The sequence below is a fragment of the Balaenoptera physalus genome (genome assembly GCF_965194825.1).
Source record: "Balaenoptera physalus genome assembly, chromosome: 1".
Taxonomy (NCBI): Eukaryota; Metazoa; Chordata; class Mammalia; order Artiodactyla; family Balaenopteridae; genus Balaenoptera; species Balaenoptera physalus.
In genome coordinates, this window is record NC_138882.1 from 21,890,371 (window position 1) to 21,917,889 (window position 27,519).

Sequence of the window (27,519 nt, forward strand, 5' to 3'; positions counted from 1 at the left end):
TCCACCTGTGGCTTAGCCGAGTGGCCCCAGACTTGCCGTCCCTGCCGCCCCTCTCAGAGCCCTGTGTCTGCACCCCTTCGGCAGCCCAGCCCAGGCAAGCCGCCAATTTGGAGAGGGTGTGGGGGGCATCACCCTCAGTCCCATCAGCCCCGACTCGCTTGAAAATTACACCTGTTTCAGAAGTCATCTCCAGCTAACTGACTGTCTTTCTGGGCTTGGTTGCTAAAATCATCTGAGTTACGGAGCAGCAGCGTTTCAGCCTGGAAGTCTGCTACAGTTGTGGTTACTGTTCAGTGGCTGAGCTTTTCATCGAAAAGTAAATAATTTGTGGGATGTGGAGTATTCTGTGTCTACTGCTTCAAGACAGTCGCTCGTTTTGTTATTTCATTCAGGTCTGAATTACAAAGCTAAGCTAATCACGCGGTGTTCGATTTAAGCTTCTTTAACACTGATGAAAGGCATTTGGAGTTCATCTACACCATACTTTTGTGAATGACAGCAGATGTGACATAAACTATCACCTTGATATACATGTCTTATGGTCTATGAGAAAAGAGAAAGAACAATGTGTCAGTTTTGCTACATTTTAATGGTAGGTTTTTTAAGGGATTATTTTTAGGTCTTGTCAGCAACATCAAACAAAAGGTACTGAGTACTCCACAGGGTACAGAGCGCTGCCAAGCACCTTAGAAAATGTACGTGACATGGAGAACATGTGGTTCTTGCCCCCTGAGGAGCTTACAGTCTGGGGGCCGGGGCTGGGGGGGGGGGGCACGGGGCTGACAAGTCACAGTCTAAGAGTTGAGTGAACAACAAAGTAATTTATTAAGGCAAATTCCTCATCCCCTCAAGCTACTGTGGATGGAATCATCTGGAATTAAACTAATCAAGAGGGAGGCAAGACTAAATTGGGTTGAGAATTCTTCAGGCTCATATAGTTTTTTAACATCCATCATAGTAAACAGAACTGACCTAACAGACAACTGAAAGTGGAGACTAGATCTCTTGAAGTGCAAGGGCTAGAACTTAATTGTGGTTACTTATTTGAAAAAGCAAACATACTGAATGGTATTGACTAGGCTTATTACACGAGTTTAAAAATAGGCCAAGTACTGGCACTGCGTTCCCCTCATGCTAGCATTGGTCATTTAAAAGTGAACATTAAATATGTGGGCTCCACATCTAACCCACAGAATGCCCACCCCAAATCTTAAATGTTCTGTGTATCAAATATCCACCTCGTGTGTACTATGAAAGTTTTATTTATGCCCCATTATTAAGTCAAAAGAATGTAAATAGTCAAATTATAAAAAGCTAATGACCTGCATATTTCCATATGGATGAATGTCAGTATATCTACATAGGAAATAAATGGCAATCCTATCTACCTATATAAAAAAAAAAATAGAATATCTCCAGATTTGCATACTCAGCACTATAAGAAGAGGTATGCAGGTTCTAAGGTTTCACAATCAGTTGTCAGAGAAACAGCAGTTACTCCTGCGGTATCTTGTTAGCATCTGACTCAAATTATTTTTAGATTACACGATTTAGAAGACATTATAAACCCACCAAGAATTTGTTATTATTCTGAGATGGTTCCGTCACTAACCCCAGAATCACTATCAGAAAGAGTAACGATGTGATGTAGAAAAAAGCTAATCAACATGACTAAAAACATGCTCACTTTCAGAAAAACGATCCGGTCATCTGGAAAAATCACAGCTACCACCTGCGAACACACCCATATGGGATACTGATTAGGCCAAGCCAAGGCACACTGTTTCTAAGCAGGAGAACCATGAGATCAGGGCGAATCAAGGCCGTCTCCGAGAAGCAGCCTGTAAATTTCCAGACTGACCTTGGGCAGCATAATTGGTCCAATTCCTCTCAAAGCAGTTTCATACTATCCTACCCACATCAACCCAAAGTCTGACATTAACTCGAAAAACCAAAGAGCATATTGGCGCAGAAGTGGACAGGTGTGTAAACTCTAGCACACTCTTATTGCTGTATTAAGTGTGAAGGTGAGCACATTCCACCCACAACAGTGTCGTTCCAGGAAGCAGGGCAGGAGTAGTGGCAAATTAGAAAAGAGGCTATTCATTGCACAATTAATAGAAAAGTGAAAACGTTTCAAGATCTACAATAAGCCTGTATCCAAAGGAGTCTTTTACATCAGTGACGTGCTGGACTTTGAATTCTGTGCTACAGCTTTGTAATGGACTCACTCTGGCCTGCTGGCCTGGGTACGACTTGCTTCCTGCCTGTTGAAGGGCGAATGTGCTACACAGAGCTAGGATGGTTTCTACTGAGTGGTAAGATTCACAGAAGTTCCAGGGTATTCATGTCAGGATCATTCCTTGTGCAAAGTTTGATGCAGATGAAGATAAAGTGGTTTCTTGGTCAATAATTGCAATTTCTTTCTTTTAAAGTCAGTGGGTTTCTTGTATCTGTAACCACAATAGAAAAACCATTGATAACTGATCTATTCCCAGGTTACATATTAAGAAGAGAGAGTAGTCACCGTTAAATTAGTACTAATTTTGTATGTGCATCACTTACAGCTCTATTACGATTGGCCCAGGTTTAATTTCATCCATCTCCATGAAAGCAAAACACTTGGTGCTGGTAAACCTTTTTTTAGGCTTGTAGTGTTTGAATTCAAAGAAAATAGCTGCACCTAAGGAATTAAAGCAAAGCAGATTAGCCACAGACAGCACATTTCTAGTGTCAATAAATTTTCTTTGATCACCAGAAGCCTATGAACAAGCAACAATTGTCATAATTTTACAAAGTAACCTCTGTCAAACAATCTCTCTGATGATACGACTGACTATGGTTGTCACCCCAAAACTCGTCTGTACCTGAATGGAGGGACATGTCTCCGTATCATCGTATTCTACAGAGTAGAGCAAAACTTCTTGAGCCAGAATGACTCAGGAATGTAAATAAGTTCATCCACAGGTAGAATTATAAAATATTAAGAACAGAAAATACTAAATACTACCAAAAAAACCCACAGAAGATACTTGTTAAGTATTAACATTACTCATAGAAACGCATTAAGTAGAAAAGGCATGTAAAAGAGTTCATCAAAAAATCCAAACTTAGTTTCTCGAAACAAAAACTCAAAAACTCAAAAATTCAGTTTTTGGAAGTTTGAAGTTTGCAGTCTGAACAACAGCTGGTTCAGTTTTTAAATGTTAACTGCTTCCTAATACCTCTCTCAGTGTCCAAAGCCCTGTTTTGTTTTTCCTGGAATGACATGTGCTTGTGTGAAGACAGCGCTAAGCAAGACGAGGGCTTAGAGAGCACGCCCATCCCACCCCTCCCCCAGTGAACAAGTGGTGATGAAACATGTAGATAGTTTCCTCTCCCCAAAGCCCAACAGATAAGCTCTCTCCACCTCCCCACAGAGAAAAGCTAAAAACAGAATAATAAGTCGCCTCATCTGTGTAGCCAAGAACAATTAATTTCTAAAGAAGGCAAGGAAAGAGACAGAAGGACGTCAGGGTCTCCCTGTTAACTGGCTCCTTGTTAACACAGGCTTAATCAGAGCGGTGCTGGATCTTGCTTTGCTTTTAAAGACAGTTAACATACATCTAATACTTTCACTGATGACAAAACTCACAAGTGACCAGAAGTTTAACAATGTTCAGAAATGTGTGCGCAGCCCTGGCACCTGGGTCCAGATGGAGCGCTTCACATGTCAAGGAAGGAAAGAAAAGCCAATCACTTAGGAGACAAAGGGATGTGGGTGAGGGAGAGATGGGTGTCTTTATTTATTTATTTGCCGAGCCGCGTGGCTTGTGGGATCTTAGTTCCCCGACCAGGGATTGAATCCGGACCCCAGCAATGAAAGTACCAAGTCTTAACCACTGGACCGCCAGGGAATTCCAGAGATGGGCATATTTAGCAGCTGCTACCAACACACACGAAAGGATTACAATTGTTAGGTTACCGGTGACCTCGGTCCCCAGGTGTATGACCCTGCCATGTCCACAAAAGAGTAGCTTCTCTTCTCCCTTCCACGGCAATAACAGAGGCATTTTATTATTTAAAAACCTCAAAGATCTTTAAGATAGCAGATCACATTTCTTAGTCTCTTCAGCTATGGAACCCATCTCCTTGTCATCGTGATTGTGTCTGAGGTCTGAATAAATGTGAAAATAAAGTCACATTTGAAAACAGCATTAAGGTCCAAATATGATACCATCATTTTAAGGAAGTTAAAAAAATTTTATTATTCATCTGCATCATCTGTAGATAATATATTTCCTGCATTGCTGGTATGCACAGCTCTATACTTCATGGCATTTATAAGAAAGGACAAAATGTAAAATGAGAATAGCCTAGGAAGATTAACTGAAATGCTTATAAACATAAAGTATACTCATTAGCATTAGTCTCAGTTAAAATGACAGTCATTGTACATAATAGATTCAAAGCTGGAGAATAAAGAATCAAATTCTGAATATAGTTCTACTTTTAGCATCACAAACCTTTGGTTAATTTTTCAACATGCTTCTGGAGCTCAATGTCCACATTAAAATGAACATACGTATCTTCTTTTCTTGAAGCCACGGGAGTATCTTGCACAGGAGTTAAATCTATGCCATTCAGATCTAGAGAGGAAAAAAAAGTTTCTGCTTCGAGCCTTCAAATACAAAGACTTAAAAACTGCAAAGGAACTGCAAAGGGCTGTGTTTTCTGAAGAGGCAAAAGCTGAGAGGAGATTCTGAGGCCAATAAAGACCCGTGTCTGGGGTGAGCAGGTACCTGAAGGCGGCTGGTTTGCAAGGTCATGTGGAGGGCACGGCGTAGAGAGGGTGGGAGACCCCCATGGATAGGAGGAGGAAGCCTCCTTACACATCACAAAATTGGATCCTTACTAGTTAAGAGGTGTCTTCTGAGGACACGGGCCAGTATATTTTTGTGAGTTACATTTGGGGATGTAATATACCCCAATAGTGCTCCTACCACTATTTCCCAACCTTGCTCGGGTGCATGACGTGGAAAGGCCGATAAATCTAACATTATCAGAATTCCCCTGCTGTATTCAAGTCAGAGGACCAAACAATGGACACGACAGCTGCCAAGGAAACTTTTCCATGAATGAACACTTCTTACATATATTACTTAAATTCTGGTTCTACTTGCTATAACATCAGCTGATTTACAATAACCAGATGGCACACTGCGTATGGTATACTGCTGTAATTTCTGGAGCCAGGAATCATCCAGTTTAATCTAATTCAACACAGACTCATTTAATGACTACTCAGTGTTCATGTATTATTCAACAGACCCATCTTAGGGACCTTAAAGCAAGAGAGTACGTTTCGTTTGATTACTTCAGTTCCTAAAGTTATTTAAATAAAACATGTTTCAGTTCAACCATATGCAAAGGTAACATAATATCTACATTTCATTACATTTTTTTGTATTTTACAGTGTTTGTTCCTGAATGAGAATGTAGTTTTGTGAATGGCCTGTCAAACACTGTAGGGTATAAATACCTCCCAGTAGACCATGGATTTGAGAACCAGTAACATCAGAAGTTAAAGTGTCACAGGGTTAGCGCTATGGCTCATGGTCTCTCCATGTTAAAATTCTTGTCTGGGGCCAAAATCCTTTTTCTTTTATTCGGTACTAATGAACCCATGGGTCTGAATATTTCTATGATCGGTAAAAGTTCCCTCCATTTAATTTCAGTCCATACCTGTTTGATTTGTCTCGAACTGCAGGTTTATTAACTGTAGACTGGATTAACTGTGCAGTTATTTCTGAATAATAGTATGACAACTTCATCGTCAATCACCCAATAATTATTTTTAAAAGACTGTTGAGCACTTTACAAATAAAGTGCTGTATAAAATGCTTGGCAACAAGAAAACAATTCAATCACTGTGGCTTCCCTCTTAAACCAATGACCAAAAAAGTTGTTTTCAAGGAAAAAAATGGTTTGCCATTGGATAGAAAAAAACAAACCCTAAGAGTAATCATGCTTAATAATGACGGTAACATAGTTAAGGATAGGAAATAATACATCATCGTCTAATGTCCCGCGGGATTATGTTCAGGGCGTGGGTGTTTATGGATGCGTCCTATTTCCCTGTCTCCACTCATGGTTAATTGAAGGCCCGATTCTCATCCACCTCTGCACAGCTGTCCTACGTACAAACCTCTCTTGGACAGGAACGAGAGGACCTGAAGTGGAGGCGTGGGAAAACAGGAGAACACTGGGCTTTGCAAAGAAAACCACACACCCTTGGAAGGTGGGGGACATTTTTTTAACCTGTTTTCTGAAGGATGCATCTGCTGTCAAAGACAGTGTGTCTGTCTAGTCAGCACCCTTGACGGAATTTTAAGAATAAAAAGATATACACAAAGAAAAAGCCAAAAGCAAATAAGAGAGTAAGTTATGGATAGGAAAGGATTTTTAGTAAATCTCTCAGAAATGTTTGGTGAAGGAATGATGACCACCTCTTCCCAGGGATTTTGCCTCACTGTAAAATCAACTAAAATAAGTTGTCACAGATATAAAACATCCCCTCCCTCTCCCCACCAAAAAAGTTCCAAATGAGAAGCGACATTATAAAATTCCCCAGAGGGAAGACAGATATACATAGTTATTTACCTTTTACACTAACTGTGATATAGGGATCAATGCATTGCCCAGCATCTTTCAGGCCAATTTTCTCAATTCTGATAGTGAGTAATGTCATTCCTGGTTCTGATGGCAACCTTGGTAATAAAGTACCTGGCAACGGAGAAAGAGCAATAAAAACGAGCTCTACCAATAATTTCAAAGTAAATATTTTAACAACATAGAGAAGATATAACTTTGCTCTTAACTGGCTTAGTAACTAGCCAGGCATTATTTTGGTTTCCAAAACTTCCAGACACTTGATGTTATTCTTCTCAAATGCTTAATTAGACACAAGATACATCTACACTTCCATACTTCATATTCAACAGTAAAGCATAAATTACTAACTCAAGTTTGTTAAAATTCCAATCCAGGAAGCCCAATTACAAATTACCACGTAATTAAGAATGTACATAATATATATGCTTCACATTTACTCCTATATAATATACTCCATATCTCAACATGAAGTGGTAGAACAAGAACACAAAAAGCTTTATAAACATTTGTTACGTATTTCTAAAGTTTGAAAAACTTAATAACAGAATCAATCAATAAATCTTTCAGCTACTATTAATCTTTCAAGAAATAATGTATAACTTACTATTTATATATTTAACTGAATAACTTTACAGTGTAATTTCCCACTCCTTTCTTCATCCTATTCTGTATGATCTATCCTCTCAGAAATCAGCCCTACTGAGAATGCCACATAAAACCACAAGAGTAATTGTATGTTTGAAATCTTTTCCATAGATCAATTAAATTTTTTAAAACTGAAAACCACCCAGAACCACGCAAGAGCATTCCCCACCAAGAAAATGACGTGAAGAAAGAAATCGACTGTACAGTTTGTTCATTTATTTCAAATAATCGATGAACAGATGCAAACAAAAGTTGATTCTAATTTAATATGTATATAGTACCACAAACTACAGAATCTAACATTTATAAAGGACTTTGGTTGACACTCTTCAAGTTTCTATCCAACAATGTGTTATTCTACTTTTAATGAGGAAGTATTTGAAGTACATGAATCAATCAACTTACCATGTTCAAAATATATTATTAATACATTTAACTGACTGCAAATGTGCTTGAGGGAATTTTAAGGGGCAATGAAAATGTTCTCAAATTGGATCACACTGATAGATGCACAACACTATAGATTTATCAAAAGTCATTGAATTGTACACTTAGAATGAGTGAATTTTATGACATGAAAATTACTATAGAAATCCAAGAGTCTTAACTGGTGATACCTGTTAAAAAAATTTTTTGACTAATGACAAGGTAGAAGTATAAAAAGCAGAAAAACCAAAATGGGACATTCAAAGCAGTATTTAATACTGTTTCAAAATTAACATTACTTTTTCACATGAAATATTTTGCCATATTTCAACACATTTTCAATTTTCACAAGTTTTCTTACATTAAAGATAAAAGGTCTTTACTGCACCCACTGTCTATTCTTTAAAAAAATTTTGAATTGTGAATCTAACACATATTCAGAAAAGCAAATAAAACGAGTGTACAGCTTAATGAAATGTCGGAAAGCAAGCATCCACGTAACCACCACCGAGGTCAAAAAATAAAGCATGACCTCAGGAGTTCCCTTCTATCCCCACCCAATGCTCTTCTGAATTCCTCCTCACTACCCTGGCTTTTAAAATCACTACTAAAAAGCATCCCTGTATAATTATGTTTTGCCTGCTTTTGAACTTTAGATTTATCCAACTGTTGTCAGTTGCTGTAATTTGTTCATTTTTATGATTGTCCAGAATTAGTATAGTGTAGAGGTTGTACAAATATACCAGTTTTTGTATCCATTCTTCTGTTGACAGGCATTTGAGTTGCTTCAAGTTTCTGGAAATTGTTAATGCTGCTGGAAACATTCTTGGGTACATGCTCTGCTCCACCTAAGCACACATTTCCGAAGGGAGGACTTACTGAGTCACATGGTGTATCACCTTCATGTTTGCTATGTAATTACAAACTATTTTCCAAAGTGGTCGTGTCAATTTCTACTCCTAGTACAACCTCCATTGCTCCACATCCTCACTAGCACTTGGGAGGTGTCAGATTCTTCTTTTTGGCCAATTTAGGTGCAGAGAAATGCCAATCTAGTCTTAAGCTCATTTTGCCAATGATTAATGAGTTGAGCACCTTTTCATTTAAAAATAAGCATTTGTATTTCCCTTTTCCTGAAGTATCTATTCAATTATTTTGCCCACTTTACTACTGAAATGCTCACCTTTTTAAAAAAAAAAAAAATTATTTATTTATTTTGGCTACGCTGGGTCTTAGTTGCAGCATGCAGAATTCTTAGTTGCGGCATGCACTAGTTCCCTGACCAGGGATCAAACCCGGGACCCCTGAATTGGGAGCGTGGAGTTTTACCCACTGGACCACCAGGGAAGTCCCTGAAATGTTCACCTTTTTCTTACTGATTTGTAGCAGTCCTCTAATATTTTGACATAAGCTTTTTGTTGGATACATGTTTTACAAATAATTTCTCAGTGGCTTTCCTTTTTTAAAAAAAATCTGTATAGTGAAGGGTAACATATTAAAACGTGTACAAATTCTAAGCACAGCTTAATGAATTTTCACAAAGTGAACACACCTGTGTGACTAGCACCATATCCAGGAAAGACAGACACTACCAGCATACTAGGAGCCTGACATGTGCCCCCAACACGCACCCAAATCACTCTCTCTCCCAAGAGATAACAGCTATTCTTGACTTTTAATACCCTGATCAGTCTTTGCATGTTTAGAATGCCTTTTCTATTTATGGTGTCTTCTGATTATGGTAAATTCTTAATGTTAACATATTCAAATTTCTCAATCTCTAAATTCCTTTATAGTCAGTGCTTTCTGTGTCCTATTCAAGAAATCTTTCCCCACTCCAAGCTCATGAAGGAATTCTTATAAGAGCTTTTTTGTTTTGCCATTCACATTTCATTCTATAATCCACATAGAATTAATTTTTGGCTATGGTGTGTGGTAGGAGCCCAATCCCATTCTATTCCACATGGACACTCAATTGTCCCAGCACTACTTACTTAATAGACTGTCATCTCACCCATGTATCTGCAGTGGCATTTTGATCATAAATCAAGTGTGGGTCTGTTTCCGGGCTCCCCATTCTCTCACTGGACGATTTCTTACCCTTGCACCACTACCGTGAGAGTCTTGATTACTACAATTTTACAAAAAGTCTTGACATTTGGTAAAGCAAATGCTCCCGCCTTGACATTATTCTTCAAGAGTCTTAACTACTTTTAGCCCTTTGCATTTCCATGTAAATTATAACACAACAGCTGTCAAGTTCTTAAAAAAAAACACAAAAAACCCTGAAACATCTAATAACAAAAACACTGTTGGAACTGCAGTGAAGTTCAGATCAATTTTAGAAACAGCCACATCTTTACAAATTGCCTCTTCTAACCCATGAACTGGAGTATATCTCTCCATTTATTTAAGACTTCTTAATTTCTCTCAATAAAGTTTTACTGCTTTCTTCACATGGGTCTTATACTTTTCATTGGATTTATTAAACTATATTGATATTTTCTGATATTATTATAAATGTTATTTCATTTTCTAAGCAACTGTTGATTGTTTATAGAGATAAAATCAATTCTTTTTTGGTACATAATTTTTAAAAAATCAAGGTACAATTCACATACATTATATTAGTTTCAAGTATACAACATGATTTGATATTTGTATATTGCAAAATGATCACAATAAGTGTATAGAATCAATTTTTATGTACAGATTTTACATCCAGGAACCATGCTAAACTCTTACTTTTTTTTTTTTTAATTTTATTTTATTTATTTACTTTTGGCTGCATTGGGTCTTCGTTGCTGTGCGCAGGCTTTCTCTAGTTGTGGCGAGTGGGGGCTACTCTTCGTTGCGGTGCGCAGGCTTCTCATTGCAGTGGCTTCGCTTGTTGCGGAGCACAGGCTCTAGGTGCACGGGCTTCAGTAGTTGTGGCTCGCGGGCTCTAGAGTGCAGACTCAGTAGTTGTGGCCCACGGGCTTGGTTGCTCTGCGGCACGTGGGATCTTCCCGGACCAGGGCTCGAACCCGTGTCCCCTGAATTGGCAGGTGGATTCTTAACCACTGGACCACCAGGAAGCTCCTCTCTTACTATTTCTGATTATTTACCTATAGGTGCTTTTGCATGTTCTACACACATATTCATAAAATCTACAAATAATTTTTATCTTTTATTTCTGTTTTCGGTCCTAGTGCACTGATGAAAAGAGGTCATAGTAGGCACTATGTCTTGTTATTGATCTGAAAAGGAATGCTTCAAGTATGATTTTGGCTCAAAGCATCCCTTAGAGAACACCCAGAGAACTGTTCTGTTCTCAGTCTGCTAGAATTTTTAAAAATCAGGAAGAGATTTAGAATTTAAACCTTTCTGCATCTATTCAGAGGATTATGAGATTTTCCTCCTTAATCTGCTAATATGAATTGCCTTGATATATTTTACTTATTGAACAATATGTTCTGAAAAATCATCAGTTCATGGAGATTTTCCTGATTATTATCTATAGTATTCTATAGTATTATCCAGCCAACCTACATATGGCAGTTAGGTTGTTTCTAATATTTTATTATTACAGATTACACCATAATAAACAACCTGGCGTATATGCAAATATTTTCTTCATATTATTAGAGGTGTATCTTGAGAATAAATTCCTAGAAGTGAGATTGCTGGGCCTAAGAGTAAATGTGTACTTCTGCTGTTACTGTTAAATATTGCTGAATTCCCCTCCAAAGGGACTGTACTATTTTGTACTCCTGCCACTGATGAATGAGCATCTGTCACAGCCTAAGCAACAGTAGTTTTAATTTGCATGTCTCTTATTATAAGTTGAGTATCTTTTCATATGTTTAAGGGCTATTTGTACATCTTTGTGTGTCTGTATGTACGTGTGTACTGTCTGTTCATGTCTTTTGCCCAGTCTTTTAATGTGCTTGTTCGTCTTTGTTGTCAAAACTTAAAATTTTTATTTATATATTAAGGATGTTAGCCCCTTGGTCTTTTTTACTTTGACCATGGCTTTCTTTCTTTGACAGTCAAAAGGTGATTTCTTATCCAATATTCAAAGTCAATGATAATGAGACTATGTTTTTCCCAAGTGAACATTAAAACTGGTTTCTACCTTTGGATGAATCAGTTCATAATCTATAACTGTCTAGCTCTTTTAGTTGAAATGAATGAATGGGATGACATTTCTTTCCTCATTACCAACAAACCTTTTTGCCTCAGACCACACTAAAATCTAATCTAACTACTAAATATATTTCTAACAATTCAATACAAAGGCAGTGATTTCAAGCTGCAAGTTAATTTACTCAGCTTCATTATTCTATAATTCAAGGTAGTATGAAAACATTCCATCATGAAGGTTCAGTTTCACCCTCATTATACCTATCAAAGAGTATCTGCAAGCTGACTATAAAATGAAGACTACAAATGATATAAAAAGGTGAATATTCAAGGCATTTCATGATGGTTTCCAATGTGCTCTCTCCCTGTATGACCAACTCCTACACACTCGGAGTGTCAGTTCAGGCTAGATTACCTGTGCTGAACTCCCTTAGCCTTTTTTTTTTTTGCTCATCCATAATACACCGTGCACATCTCTAACCATAATTATGTACTGTTGGCTTTGTCTTGTTGACTACATAGCAAGCTTCCTGAAAGACAAGTCTGGGTAACCACTCATTTTTTTATTGTTTGGCATTAGTAATAAACAGATCTTTTTTGAATTAATGTATTGTTGAATAAATAAATGAATTTCACAGCTCTAAAGGTTATATTATGTTCTAGTAAACAAATGGCTAGATAATATATATTATATATGTATCGATGCACTGTCTTATATGACATGTGCGTGAAAGAAGATAAAATATGAGCATAATACCATACCACCTGCAGCTCCTGGGTTAGATGAGAAAGGTAGCATGTTTGTGTATCAAAGGTAAAACCATATGATAATCAGAAATCAAAGCACTACATTAAAAGAAGATTTCTAAATGAACAATTAAAATATTCAACTATATAAAGTAATAGGAGAACAAGCAACTACACTTGTAAAACTTGAAGACTGTAATCAGGATAAGAAAAGAAATTATCATACATGATCTGGTATAGACTAAGCTTTTCCAGCTAGAACTAAATAATTTGCTATTAAATCTAGAGCAAGGATCAAAAATAACAAATGTTCTATGTGGTAGCACTGCATAAACAACAGATAATCAATGCTTACAGAACACTTAACTACGTGCCAGGCAATGTTCTAATCCTTTATATGTGTCAACTCATTTAATCCTCACAATAATTCTATGATATAGGTGTTAATGTCAGTCCCATTTAGTTAGTAGAAGGTGAAAACTGGGGCACAGAAAAGTTAGGTAACTTGTCCATTATCACACAGTAGTCTGACCCTAGAGTCCATGCTTCTAACTGCCATGTCCCATTTGCCACTTTCGTAATTTAATTGTCCACAAAGCCTAAAAAGGACCTGCAGGATAATCTGCATCTCAAGGTCCTTAACGTAAGTCCCTTTGCCATGTAACATACATGCTCACAGGCTCTGGGGATTGGAATATGGATGTCTTCGGGGGGCCATACAGCTAACTGCCTAAACCAGGATTTCTCAACCAGGTTTCCGCAGAATCCTAGGGGTGTGCTAGAGCTGTGGCTAGGAGCTCCACAAAAGAGAGTGATTAAGAAGGAATAAATGCCATCTGAACTTTGTGCGCTGAGCAATGCGTGTTCACTGTGATGGACAGAGACTGGGCAGTCCCTACGGCAACTCTATTACGGGTCTTTGAGCCTCATATGGCAATGGGCAGTAGGACCACGCTCATCTGGCTGGATCCATTTTTTTTTCATGCGAGAAAGGGGCAGCCACTGGCAGCTGGTAAGCTCTACAGTGCATGGAGGAAGGCAGCCCGGTGCTGTCAGCCTCTTCGGATTTACCTGCCCTACCTCCCCAGTGTACCACCAAATGGAGCAAACATGTCCTACTGCTGTCAAAGAAAACTGGGGGGAATTATTTGATTCAATGTGGCTTCTGAAGAAGAGGTATGAGCTAGGAGAGGAGAATTCCAAACCTAAGCCTACAGATGATTCTGATAAGGTAACAACAATGAATCACAAGCTCCAGGGTCATTTTACTGCACTAGGGCAATAGGGGACACACCAAAGTCCACCTTGATGATGAAAACTATCTATCAATACGTTGTATTTGGACCAGTAATCCAAGTTGTCCTATTCCATAGTGCATCAACTGTGGAAGACAATTTATGAACGCAGCTATGGCTCCAGAAACATTAAAAAAATCACTTAACTACAAATCACAACCATTGACAAGGTGCTAATATTTTGGGATTCTAGTAGCCATTTAAAATAAACAGAGTAAAGGGAACCCTCTTGCACTGTTGGTGGGAATGTAAATTGATACAGCCACTATGGAGAACAGTATGGAGATTCCTTAAAAAACTAAAAATAGAACTACCATATGACCCAGCAACCCCACTACTGGGCATATACCCTAAGAACACCATAATTCAAAAAGAGTCATGTACCACAGTGTTCACTGCAGCACTATTTACAATAGCCAGGACATGGAAGCAACCTAAGTGTCCATCAACAGATGAATGGATAAAGAAGATGTGGCACATATATACAATGGAATATTACTCAGCCATAAAAAGAAACGAAATTGAGTTATTTGTAGGGAGGTGGATGGACCTAGAGTCTGTCATACAGAGTGAAGTAAGTCAGAAAGAGAAAAACAAATACCATATGCTAACACGTATATATGGAATCTTAAAAAAAAAAAAAATGGTTCTGAAGAACCTGGGGGCAGAAGCAGAGGAGCAGCTGCAGCCCCTCGTCCTTCACCTACAACTCCTCTGTTCCTAGGGAAGCTGGTAACACTGCAGAACCTAACGTAAGGAGGATCTCCTCACGTGGACCAGTTGGTTCTCTGTATGGGGCCAAGACACTCTGGAAGAGAGAGATTTCAGAGAACCAGACTAGGAATGGAACACCAGCCCAGAGACCAGGAGTCTGTGTGTTAAGTCCACAGGAGAAAACAGAGGTTACATGGAAACTGAAGTCAATGAAATTCTTTAAGACCCTGTCCTCACACGATTTTTCTTTCTGGTCTAAAATGAAAAATGGCATGATGGTCTTTGTTCCAAAACAGTAGTATATCATCACCTAGACAAGACTCCTAAAGAGGCAATGCCTTTTTGGATAATTACTGAGGATTGTATCTTTTGAAAACACTGTGATTTGCGTTTGCTTACTAAGTAACTTTATTTGCTTGACGTTTTATGTGATATTGTACAGATGTTCCCACGGGCGTTGGTTCTAAAATAAGAGGTGAGTTGGTCCTTATTTTGCCTTAGTGCTTCGGAAATTAAACATCATTAACAAGGAGTATATTAATTTTTTATCCACACTTAGAGCAGAGTTCAATCAGGTGTCCAAAATGTAGACTAAGCAGTATCATATATATGTGATAATATACATAATCTTGTTAGTTTTCATTGCTTTAAATGTATAATACTTGTAACTAAACTCACATATCTAGTACTATTGACACAGATTCTCTATCATCCAAATTTCTTTTTTTTTAAATTAATTAATTAATTTATTTAGGCTGTACCAGGTCTTAGTTGTGGCACGTGGGCTTCTTAGTTGCAGCATGCGGATTCTTAGTTGCGGCATACGGGTTTCCTAGTTGCGGCATGCAAACTCTTAGTTGCAGCATGCGTGCAGGATCTAGTTCCCCAACCAGGGATCAAACCCAGGCCCCCTGCATTGGGAGCACAGAGTCTTACCCACTGAACCACCAGGGAAATCCCTGTCATCCAAAATTTTTTAAGTGCACATTTCTTTGTGCTGCTAAAGCATGATAAAAAAAAAAGGACATACATGATAATACTTTGTATTTAAGTAGCATTTTTTTCTTTCAAGAAAAATACTTTAGTTATTCTGGGATAATTTTAAACATGATTTAAGATAATGATATTGATCAAACCAGCCACAATATTTGGTAGATAGGTAACACATTAAAAGTGTCTTCAAATTCTGGCAATAGATAATCTTTGCAAATGACATTGCAGGTAGATAAAAAGTTATGGAGGGACCATTTATTTGTTTTGAAATACTGAATTCAATTTAGAGGTAGGAATTGCGATAAAACATTAAAATACACATACAAGTTCATTTAGCAAGTAATTTATTGTCTAGCAGTTGAGGAAAATGGGTTCCTCTGAGCTTTCACGAAAAAGAGTTTGAAAAACTGTAAGACGTTTGTTCGTGTATAAAATTGCTTTAAAAGTTTGAAAAAAAATCTTAGGGGCCATTATCATTTAAATAATATTGTATCTAGGTCTATGAAATTAAAATTATAGCTGATTGAAGTTGTTTGCATACATAAAGAGTATACCAGTGTCACTACCACATTTTGGGAAAAAAATAATAAACACACATCCACAAAGTCTAGAAGGAGTCAGTGGGCATGTGCTTCATGTAGAAATGCTAGTTTAAAAAGGGCAATCCATCATTCCCTACAGCAAGCAAGGAAGAGTTCCCCACAGGTGTCTGAGTTGAAAGGTTGAATTGCCAGAGTACTTTCAAAAAAGAGCAGGCCAGATGTTGCTGGGTGCTTTGAAGATGAGGGCTGCAGGATGTAGCATACTTAACAGACATTTCATATGAACCAGTCTCTGCAAAGCTCTGAAGAAAACCCTTTAACTTCAAGTGACAGGATTCTTGGATTTAAAAGAAAAGGAATTAACTTGTAAAAGGAAATCCTGAAATATTTCTACGACTGCTTGGGCTTGAGAGAGAGAAAAATTATAAATAAGTCTTACATCTTATTAAAAACCAGTCTGGAGAACAAGAGAACAAAATCAAAGAGTATTTTCCTTCCCTTTATATACTAATAAATGCCTGGGTGAGGAACACTTTCTCTGATTCTTCTGCACAGCCTGAGAACTTGAGACTTTTGGAGAAGAAAAAGAACTTAGCGAGCTGTGGTCTAACAGTACCCTTGAGATGATATTCACCGCTGTGCCCCTAGGCATGCTCTGGATTTCTGTGAAAGAAGGATGCCCTGAAAGTCATAGGGAAGCAATGAACATTTTGCTGCAATTTTCAACTTCTTATATGTGTGAGCAAGAAAAAACTTCATTTCAGCTGAAAATGAAATTCATGTTTGCTTATTTCTCAAGTTCAACTCAGAATTGAGTACTTGTGCAGGAAAACCCAAGCACAGGTTTCACGCTGAAGAGGTAAATTTCATTCTTTATTTTTAGTTTCAAAAATAAACATGTTTTATGCATATTTAAGCCTATATAAGGGCTCAAAAAAGCAACACATTTGTATAATTTTGAAACTGCTAAGCCTATGTTTGAGTTTAATCACGTCATTCAGTAAAAAACTGTTTTTTAAAAACTTGAAAATTGTGTCTTGGCTATTTTTTATTCATATTTCTTGGGCTTATGATTTTAAGAGCTTTATATTCAGCAATGTCAATACATTTTTAGGCCATAAAAAACAGGTTACAAATTTATATCCTTGATTTAAATGAAATCTACCAAGCCTACCTTTAAAAGAATTAAATCCTACTTTGGCTTAATCCAATTATTTAACAAAAATTTATGATGTTTGCCATATGAGTTTTTTAAATTTTGAAAAGGAAAAAGATTAATATCAAAAAAGGTAAGATAATATCTACCTCCCCCCCTCCCCCCATTAAAGGCTGGCTAAAAAGTCACTTTCGGTTTTAAACGGGAAGAAACGATTCTGGGTCCTACCACAGCTGCACACCATACCTTATTCCTCATTAGCCTCACAGCGGTGGTGGTTACAGACCTGGAGGTGTTTGTCAGCACGCATAAACCTGCACACTAAAGAGGGTGAATGTTGTATATGTAAGTGACACCTCAATAAACCTGACTTTTAAAAAAAGTCACAACAAACTTACAGTTCAGTACTTATATAAAAACAAAGATAATAAATAAAAAGTCACAACAATTCCCAGAACTATCTTGCCACCAAACGCAGACACAGCCTAGGCATAACTAAAATCTTGGATTCTCGCAGAATAACAAAGAAAATAAAACGTTTCCTGCTTTACAGTTAAGTGAAAGGTTAAATGCCATCTTGTTATTTTGATGATGTCAATGAATATAATTTTATGAGTTATTTTTTAATGACACCTATAGGTTGTGGACAATAATGACCCCAAACTAAAAACAGCTAATTAAACTACATGTACTCGTTCAAAAAAGAAATTCAGAGAATAGAAGGGTTCAGTAAGCCTTCTGTACCTCTGAAATGAAATACCGCAATGCTATATCAGTTTACAAAAATCTATTCAGTTTGGGCTTACTCTTACATAGCAAATGGATTTAATTTATGGCAGAAGTTTCTTTTCAACTCAGCAACCTGAACCTCATAAAAACCTTGATCTGTATGTTTCATGGCTTACATCATCTGCGTTAAAGATCTTGTTTGCTACAGAAGTACAGCAAGCGAGCAAACAACCAAGTCAGATAGAAATTTATAGTACTGGAAGCTACGGCAATAATAATATGTGGTTTGCAAAGGGAATAACAACTATTCAGTTAGTAAAACAGCGAGATAATTTCTCTCACCGTCTCAGCAATTTTGAAATTTCCTACATATATGACAAAAACAAGAAAAATACATCTCTCTTTTCATAAAGCAAGGTATATTAGGAATAATGCCCTATACCAAAGAAACGTTATTAACAACAAAAGCTACCATCTGCAGTGATTTTCCCAATAATCCTATAGTGTAGGTATTGTTATCTCCATTGAAAGATGATGATGAGAATAATCACCGCACTAACATTCAGCATGTGACAGGTACTGTGCTAAAAGCTGTATATGCTGTACCTTGTTTAGTCTTCACAGGAACCTTATGAGTTAGGCATGATTATCACCCCATTTTATACATAAAGAAATTGAGGTTCAAACTGGTTTAAGAATAGGTGCAACTAGTAATGGACAGAGGTTAGACTCAAGCCCAGTGTCTGTTGGTTCAAGTCTATGTTGCTCCAACTCCATAATGCCTCCTCCCCAAGGGGCATTATAAACACGGGAATATCACTATTATTACTGTAGTACTTTATTGCACTTCACAGATATCGCATTTTTACAAATTGAACATCTGCGGTAACCGTGCGTCAAGCAAGCAAGCCAGTCTATTGGCGCCATTTTTCCGACAGCATTTGTCCACTTCGTGTCTCTGTGTCACACTTTGATAATTCTTGCAATATTTCAAACTTTTTCATTATTATTATATTTGTTACAGTGATCTGTGATCAGTGATCTTTGATGTTACCATTGTAACCGCAGATGTGGTGGAAATAGCAAGAGAACTAGAAGTGGAGCCTGAAGATGTGACTGAATTGCTGCCATCTCATAAAACTTTAACAGATGAGGAATTGCTTCGTACAGATGAGCAAAGAAAGTGGTTTCTTGAGATGGAATCTACTCCTGGTGAAGATGCTGTGAAGATTGTTAAAATGGCAACAAAAAATTTAGACCATTACATAGACTTAGTTGATAGACAGTGGCAAGGCTTGAGAGACTTGACTCCAATTTTGACAGAAGTTCTACTATGGGTGAAGTGCCATTAAATAGCACTGCATGCTAGCGAGAAACTGTGAAAGGAGGAGTCAACCTAGGTGGCAAACTTCACTGTGCTCTTATTTTAAGAAGGTGCCACAGCTGCCCCAACCTTCTGCGACCAGCACCCTGATCAGTCAGCAGCCGTCAACGTTAGATAAAACTCTCCACCAGCAAGAAGGTTACAACTAGCTGAAGGTTCAGATGAGGGCTAGCATTTTTTTAGCAATAAATTTTTTTTCTTTTTTTAATATTTGTTTATTTATTTATTTTTGGCTGCGTCGGGTCTTCGCTGCGGCACACGGGCTCCTCTCTAGTTGTGGAGCACGGTTTCCAGAGCGTGCAGGCTCAGTAGTTGCGGCGTGTGGGCTCCAGAGCGCATGGGCTATGTAGTCGCAGCACGAGCTCTCTAGTTGTGGTGCACGGGCTCAGTAGTTGCGGCGCGTGGGCTTAGCTGTCCCACGGCGTGTGGGATCTTAGTTCCCTGACCAGGGATTGAACCCGAGTCCCCTGCGCTGGAAGGCAGTTTCTTAACCACTGGACCACCAAGGAAGTCCCAGCAATAAAGTATTTTTTTAATTAAAGTATGTACCTTGTTTTTTTAGACATAATGCTATCACACACTTAACAGACTATAGTGTACACGTAACTTTTATATGTACTGGGAAACCAATAAATCTGTGTGACTCGCTTTCTTGCGATACTCACTTTATTGTGGTGGTCTGGAACCAAACCTGCAGCACCTCCAAGGTCTGCCTGTACTTTTATTACCAAGAAAGTCATCAGGATAACACATAAATGGTATCTAACTGTATTTTAAAGCTTCTGGCGTCTATTTTAAAATACATCACAATATATCAGCACATCACACTAAAGTGAACTATTATAGTTTACCAGAAATGAAAACTGTGTACTGTATAAGAACAGAACAGAGTAAAACAGTAATTGGGAGAGGCAAGAAATTTATCCAGGGTGCCTGCCTAGGTTACTGACAGAGAGGGAAGATCTTCTGTAAACAAAAAAGCCTTGCCATACATTATTTGCTTTCCTAAAACAAGATGGGAAGAAAAGGGCATTTGCTCAGTATTCATTCTCCCTGGGTCCAGTTTTAATGACCACAATTTGATTAATTAAAGAAGTACTTACAACAGTGTACAGTAAAGAGTTAACATAGCAGGCCTGAGACGGTTACTCTTAGAAAGGCCTGAGTACAAGGTCGACCCCTGACTAGAGTCTGGGAATCTGGATTTTGGGAGGGTTCCTACTATCCCCTGATAAGAATGGTCACTGTGCCTAAGTTATTTTTACAAACAACATGGCTTATGCTGAATTATCTGCTTTCCTTCTGGGAGTCTGGAATTTTGGTCAGTGTTAGGCAGAGGGTGTCTATGTGATCAGCCACCAGTAACAGCTCTGGGCATGGAGTCTCTAATGTGCATCCTGTTTCCCTAGTGGACACTTCACGTGTGTCATTACAATCTGTCACTAGACGAATCAAGCACAAGCTATGTGACTCCACTGGAAAAGGACTCTTGGAAGCTTGCACCTGGTTTCCTCCAGACTTCGCTCGTGTACCTTTTCCCTTTGCTGACTTTGTTTTTGTATTCTTTCTCTGGAATAAATCACAGCTGTGAGTACAATCACATGCTGAGTCCTGTGAGTCCTCCTAGTGAATCTCCGAACCCAAGGGTGGTCTTTGGGACCCCAAAACAGATAGTAAGATACTTTCAAACTATACTTATAAAACAGCTACTGCCCAAAACATGTCCATTTGCTTAAGATTGGCATGAACCCTGGAGAGGTTTTACTCTCTACTAGCAAATACCAAAATAAGTTCCAAACACCTTGACCTTGTATTGAGTTAAGTAATGTATATTTTTAACAAGTGATACTCACCGGGAACTCTAGCAGGAAAGGCATCAGGAGACCCTGCTCCAGCACCACCCTCTTCTTCATCTTCTTCAAATTCCAAATTCTCTTCTTCACCAGGTGCTAAAATTCTTCTACATGCGAAAGGACAGAAAAAAGAGTGAGCTACAAAACTAAAGAAGCCGCATACCTACTCATTTCCTAGGTAAGATGTTGATATAAAAAATGCTGACATAAAATGTTAATATGTTACTACTAATGATATCAGTAAATCAACATTGATATAAAACATCCAGAAATCTCTGAAAAATAGGTATAAAATAAGATGATAGAATAAGAAGACAAATATTGGTGCTTATTTATTTTACCTTAAGGGGACAGGCTGAACATCAAATGGGAATTCTTTATTATATGTAAGAATATTCTTTAGGACTAGAATAAAAAGAGAAAGACATATGAATTATCTCATGAACCAAAATAAACAATTTTATTGTCAATGACTGATTTTTAGTCAATTTTACTATGCCTGTTAATACTTTTTTAAAAATTCCCAATCTTATCATCATCCAGAGCCACAAACCATTGACTATCTTAGCAAAATGAAAATATCCATACTCCAAGTACCAGTAATTTCAGAGTATTGTTAGACCTCCAAGGAGAGTAACTTCTAGAGTCTCAGAGTCCTTATGGAAAATGAACCCTGAAATAGTTCTATGTACAAAGTCCTAGGTGAGACATGGGGCACCAGAGAAGAGAGTAACTCCTCCCTGGAGTATTTAAATTAAAAGATTGGTGTCAAAGATGACTAATGAGAGGGACATGAGCATATCTTATTCTACGTCCTGATTAGACTTCCCCTCAACTCCATAAAACTGGTAAAGTTTATAGTAGTGAGGTTATAATTCTCATATGCATTTTACCATAGTATATTACATATGTGTAATATATACATACATATATGTACATTTATTCGTACATACACACACACACACATACAAACACAAAGAGGGATTTACCCTCAAGAGAAGTCTTCAAACAACATGGTACCACCTCCTGTATTATGGTTGTAGTCAATGACTATATCCTGGCATGTAAACTTAAAGAGAGGTGCTATATGTAACTTAGTGCTTCATCTCTGGTCTTATGGATTCCCAGTAACTACCTGCAACTATATGAAGGTGAAGTAATAGCATTAATTGGGCAACCCAAAATATTTCTATGATTTTATACTCAACTTATTCCGTCTCTCTAATTTTGGAGTCCTGCAGTTGAGAGCTAAAATAGGTATGGATGTTGTCATCCCCCAAAAGGAAATCCCTGTGTACAGGTTGCAATTATATGCCTTACTCCAATCGGAGTTGGATGTGTTTATCAGACTTCTTCTAACGTATGCACTCCTACTAAGCCCTTCGGGGAGAGAAGTCTGAGACTTGGGTCTAGATTCTCACTCATTCTTATTCTCTCTCCCTCTCCAACTCTTACCCTCATTCTTCCTCTCTTTTTCTTCTCCTCAACAAACGTGCACTGAGTGCTAAATATATGGCAGTGATAGAGACAGAGGGTTCTTGCCCTCATATATGGATCTTAGATCCTCGTCAGGAAAAGCAGACAATAATAAGCCAACAAGTAAACAAGATAATGTTACGACTGCGATGAGTGTAATGAAGGACACAGAGGACGCTTGTGTACGTGGAAAGAGGGATAACTTGAGCTGAGGTGAACAGGGTAGGCCTCTCAAACCTGGATTGCTAGAAGACATTTGAGCCATGAGCTGGATGAGAGGAAATGTCCACAAGTAGCTCTGGGGCAAGGGCTCTCCAAGAATTAGAGAACACGCGAGAGCAACAACAAAGGTTCTGGGGCAGGAGCTTGTTCAAGGAATAGAATGTAGAGCTGAAGTCTGATAAGCAAGGGGGAAGTAGCAAAAGATCTGAAATCAGATCTTAGCCCTACAAGGATGTTAATGACTTGAGCATTCACATAACTACTCTGAATCTCCGTTTCCCAAGTTCTAAAATCAGAATACCATTTCCTTCCCAGACTGTTGGGAAAATTAAATAACACAGTATATGAAATTGCATGGGAACATTTAAAGTACCATAAAAGTGTAAGTCTACATTATTATATGGTAATTTATTTCTCCACAGTTTTCCCTATCTGGCTGACTAGAATCCTATTATTTCAGATCTCACTAAGAAGGACTATTTTTAAAATTATAAGACTATCCTCTCTAAACTTGGTGCATGAATGCTCCTTGTAAGCTATTCATTCAACTCAAATATCAATTAATTCATCAGTCCCCAACCTTTTTGGCACCAGGGACCGGTTTCATGGAAGACAATTTTTCCACGGACCAGGGGTGAGGGAGGGGGGATGGTTCAGGTGGTGATGCGAGCGACGGGGAGCGACGGGGAGGGACGGGGAGCGACGGGGAGGGACGGGGAGTGACGGGGAGGACGGGGAGCGACGGGGAGGGACGGGGAGTGACGGGGAGGACGGGGAGCGACGGGGAGGGACGGGGAGGGACGGGGAGCGACGGGGAGCGACGGGGAGGGACGGGGAGCGACGGGGAGCGACGGGGAGGGCGGGGAGCGACGGGGAGGGACGGGGAGCGACGGGGAGGGACGGGGAGCGACGGGGAGGGACGGGGAGCGACGGGGAGGGACGGGGAGTGACGGGGAGGACGGGGAGCGACGGGGAGGGACGGGGAGTGACGGGGAGGACGGGGAGCGACGGGGAGGGACGGGGAGGGACGGGGAGCGACGGGGAGCGACGGGGAGGGACGGGGAGCGACGGGGAGCGACGGGGAGGGCGGGGAGCGACGGGGAGGGACGGGGAGCGACGGGGAGGGCGGGGAGCGACGGGGAGGGACGGGGAGCGACGGGGAGGGACGGGAAGCGACGGGGAGGGACGGGGAGCGACGGGGAGGGACGGGGAGCGACGGAGAGGGACGGGGAGCGATGGGGAGCGGCAGATGAAGCTTCGTTCGCTCACCGCCGGCCACTCACGTCCTGCTGTGCAGCCTGGTTCCTCACAGGCCGCAGACCAATACCTGCGGCCCAGGGGCTGGGGACCCCTGAATTAATCACTTACACAGTACTATGCTAGATACTGAGAACAGGGAATGGGTGACAAAAAAAAAAAGATCATGTATATCCGTATCAGAAATGATCACATTTTAATAATAAAAAGGAAAAATCAAACCTTAAAATATGTACAAAACAACATCAATTAAAAAGTTGAAAATCATATTAGTCATTAAGAATATCTTGAATTTGTATTATAACAGAAGAATTAAACAGTATTTTCTTTCCTTAGGTATCAATGCTTTGAAAAGGAAATGTTTGTTTTGGAATAATAGCCTCTCCTTTATTTTGTATTTATAAGTATAGAGTATATCAGATATTTAATTTGTGTGAATAATTTTGGAAGAAAAATAACAGCTCCTTTCCCCCTTTCTGTAAATGTAGGATAGGTTTCCATTTTCACCAACTATGGAATAACAGGGATTCTAACGCCCTTTTAAAATAGGGTTCTACATAAACTTTACATAGGATTTTTCTTCTGACACTAATATTGATATTTTAGGAGGATTTAGAGAAGAGAGAAGCAAGTTTATAATTCCATGGAAGGTATTATCATGAGCATGGAGTCTACCACCATGGGGGACTAAGTGGCTCATCCAGTAGAAACCACACACACAGGCCCACCCTCTACTGGTAAGACCTCAGCACTCCCAGCCTGCTGTCACGGAGCTGGCCCTGCAACCCTCCGGAAGCTGACACTCTAAAAATCTCATAGACATACACCCCAGATGTATTCTTCTTTTGTGGCTGACATTTTTCATTTTTGTGGTAGGCAAAAATGAGCAAGTGCTTCCCATCTGAAAGGTTATTTTTTTAACTATGTGAGAAGATTCCCTGAAGACATTCAACTTAAAAATCTGCCGAGTTCATACTACAGGCAAAGCGTTGAATGAGGCTCTGTGGGGAAAATACATAGGTTATTCACAATCTTCTTGAGGAGAGAAATAAATATAAGTGAGAATAATACAGGGCAGACCACAATGGTGGCTATAAAAAGTGCTCCTAGTAAGGACATGAAGTAGAGTTTAATTATGGCTAGGGAAAGCACAGAAAGCTTTCAGAGAAAGGTGGGATTTCTTCGGGGCCTTCAAAGATGAATTAATGGAAGGGAACTTCACAGTTTATGGGGTCGTCACGGGGGGACAAGTTTGAGTAAGAAGTAGTCTGTTACTAAGGATTAACATAAGAAAATCAAGTAAATACTACTTTCAAGATCTTAGTTTTAGTATGAATTTCAGACAGGATTATATTTTAAAAACTTTGAAGGAAAAATACATTAGCAAAATAAACCAACTAGGTCTAACATGTTGAAAGACACAATCATTCATTAATTTTCCTTTCCTTAACATTCTTAGAAGAGGCAGAGGCCAGCTTGACTAAGAACACTTAATCTGAAATACAAACACCAATTTATAGAAAATGTTTAATTCTGATAAAATAATTAACTCATAACAAGTGCCTAGATTTTATAAATTCAAAATTAATTACAGAGCATATCCTACTGAGATACAATATACACATTTATGTTCCTTTTAGAGGCAACAGCAAATTAAAATCATCTAAAAAGATAATAAGTACCAGGAAGGGAGAAGTCCAAATGAGAAACATTATATAAATTCAAACTATAACAAAATGAATCCCAATAATACTCTTTCCTTTCCATTTCCACACCAAATCTTAAAAAAACAAAAACAAATAAACAAACAAAGTAGAAGACTAATGCAGATTTTAGTCCAATCTTCCACTAAGATATGGGTCAATAATCTCTCAGGAGCTTGACCTGAAGAACCATGATATTTAGGATTGATGTCAATACTGCACCATTCCAAGTATTAATAACGGAGTGCAGTGGTAGGAATGCAGGCTTTGAGATCACTTAGAACCCTGGTCAAAATCCGGTTCTGGCATTTACAAGCTGTAAGATCACGGGCAAGTGTCAGTAAGCAAAATGCCGTTGAGACGATTTATCTGAGTGCTTGGCATACTGCTGCTACTCGAAAAAATGGCAACCATTATTACCAACGAGAAAGTCTATGAGGCAACAGGAGGAATAATTGAGTGTGTCTATGGAAAGAGATAATAAACATCTGAGTATAAGTGTTTACAAACTTTACAGTCATCCTACATACCTAACAGATTCTTAAGTTTTATTTGGAAACAAACTGAAAAGAAATGGAAAATAGTGACAAGGTAAGGATCCCAAATCCTAATTATTCTTATCATTTAAAATTGAACATTATGATTTTCTTTAGAAACATAATATAACTCAGACATCCTAACTGCAGCTGAAATCTTTTTTTTAAAGCCATCAATGTGCTTTTCTTAAAATAATCTTATATATAGCCAGTTGCAAAAGACCATACATTATATGATTCCATTTATATGAAATGTTCAGAACAGGCAAATTTATAGAGACAAAAAGTAGAGTAGTTGCCTAGGGCTGGGAATTGGGGGAAGCTGGAGGGAAATGACTGAATGCTAATGGATAAAGGGTTTCTTTATGGGGTGATAAAAATGTCCTAAAATTGACTGTGGTGATATTCAATACTTGTGCCCTTGCTTATATTTCAAACATTTCCTCTAAGAGAACATTCATTTGAACCAGCAAAAAAGCTTCATCTAGCAGCATCTTAACCACCAAAATATTTGAAGGAATTGTTTACCTCAAAAAAACTTTCAGGAAGGAAAATGAGGGCAACAAGGAAATATTTTATAGAGCAGATCAAACAGCTGGACGGCAGTTTTCAGTGACATGCAGTATAAATAGGCATCAATGACTGTAACTTTATATTCTCCAGTAGACTCTACTGTAAATGTTTACCAAAGTAATTTAATTACAGTCTTATCAAAGGGATTAAAACAAAATAAAGGCTAAAAGAGATAGACGAGGTACAACATAGAATCAAATAATTTTTCATATTCTATAATGAAAGTGAACCAAAGAATAATTACTATAAATATTATAGGAATTATAAAAGCACAAAAAAATTACATAGCACTAGATATTAACAGAAATGACTCAAATCAGCATCTCTGCTAAATAACCTTAATGTCCATAATAGCTCAGATATTTTTCTAAAGGAGTATCACTAAAAAATATAAAATAAAACTTACTTGGTTCTAGCTTCTTCAGATCCTCCAGTTTAAATTCTTCTTGGGACTGTGTGGACTGAATTTAAAACATGCGTATTACATAT

The 27,519-nt window shown here is 38.5% G+C and overlaps 1 protein-coding gene across 1 annotated transcript in view; it reads right to left on the reverse strand.

Moving 5' to 3' along the window:
• Nucleotides 1-570: 570 nt before the first annotated feature.
• AIDA (axin interactor, dorsalization associated) overlaps nt 571-27,519 on the reverse strand; it is a 42,512-nt gene continuing 15,563 nt past the window's right edge. Inside the window, exons 4-10 of the mRNA XM_082427928.1 lie at nt 27,437-27,491; nt 21,605-21,668; nt 21,264-21,370; nt 6,643-6,765; nt 4,506-4,628; nt 2,566-2,683; nt 571-2,453 (exon numbers count right to left, since the gene is read on the reverse strand). Coding sequence (XP_082284054.1) covers nt 2,357-2,453; nt 2,566-2,683; nt 4,506-4,628; nt 6,643-6,765; nt 21,264-21,370; nt 21,605-21,668; nt 27,437-27,491 — 687 coding nt within the window. The 3' untranslated portion in view covers nt 571-2,356. The remainder of the gene's footprint in view (nt 2,454-2,565; nt 2,684-4,505; nt 4,629-6,642; nt 6,766-21,263; nt 21,371-21,604; nt 21,669-27,436; nt 27,492-27,519) is intronic.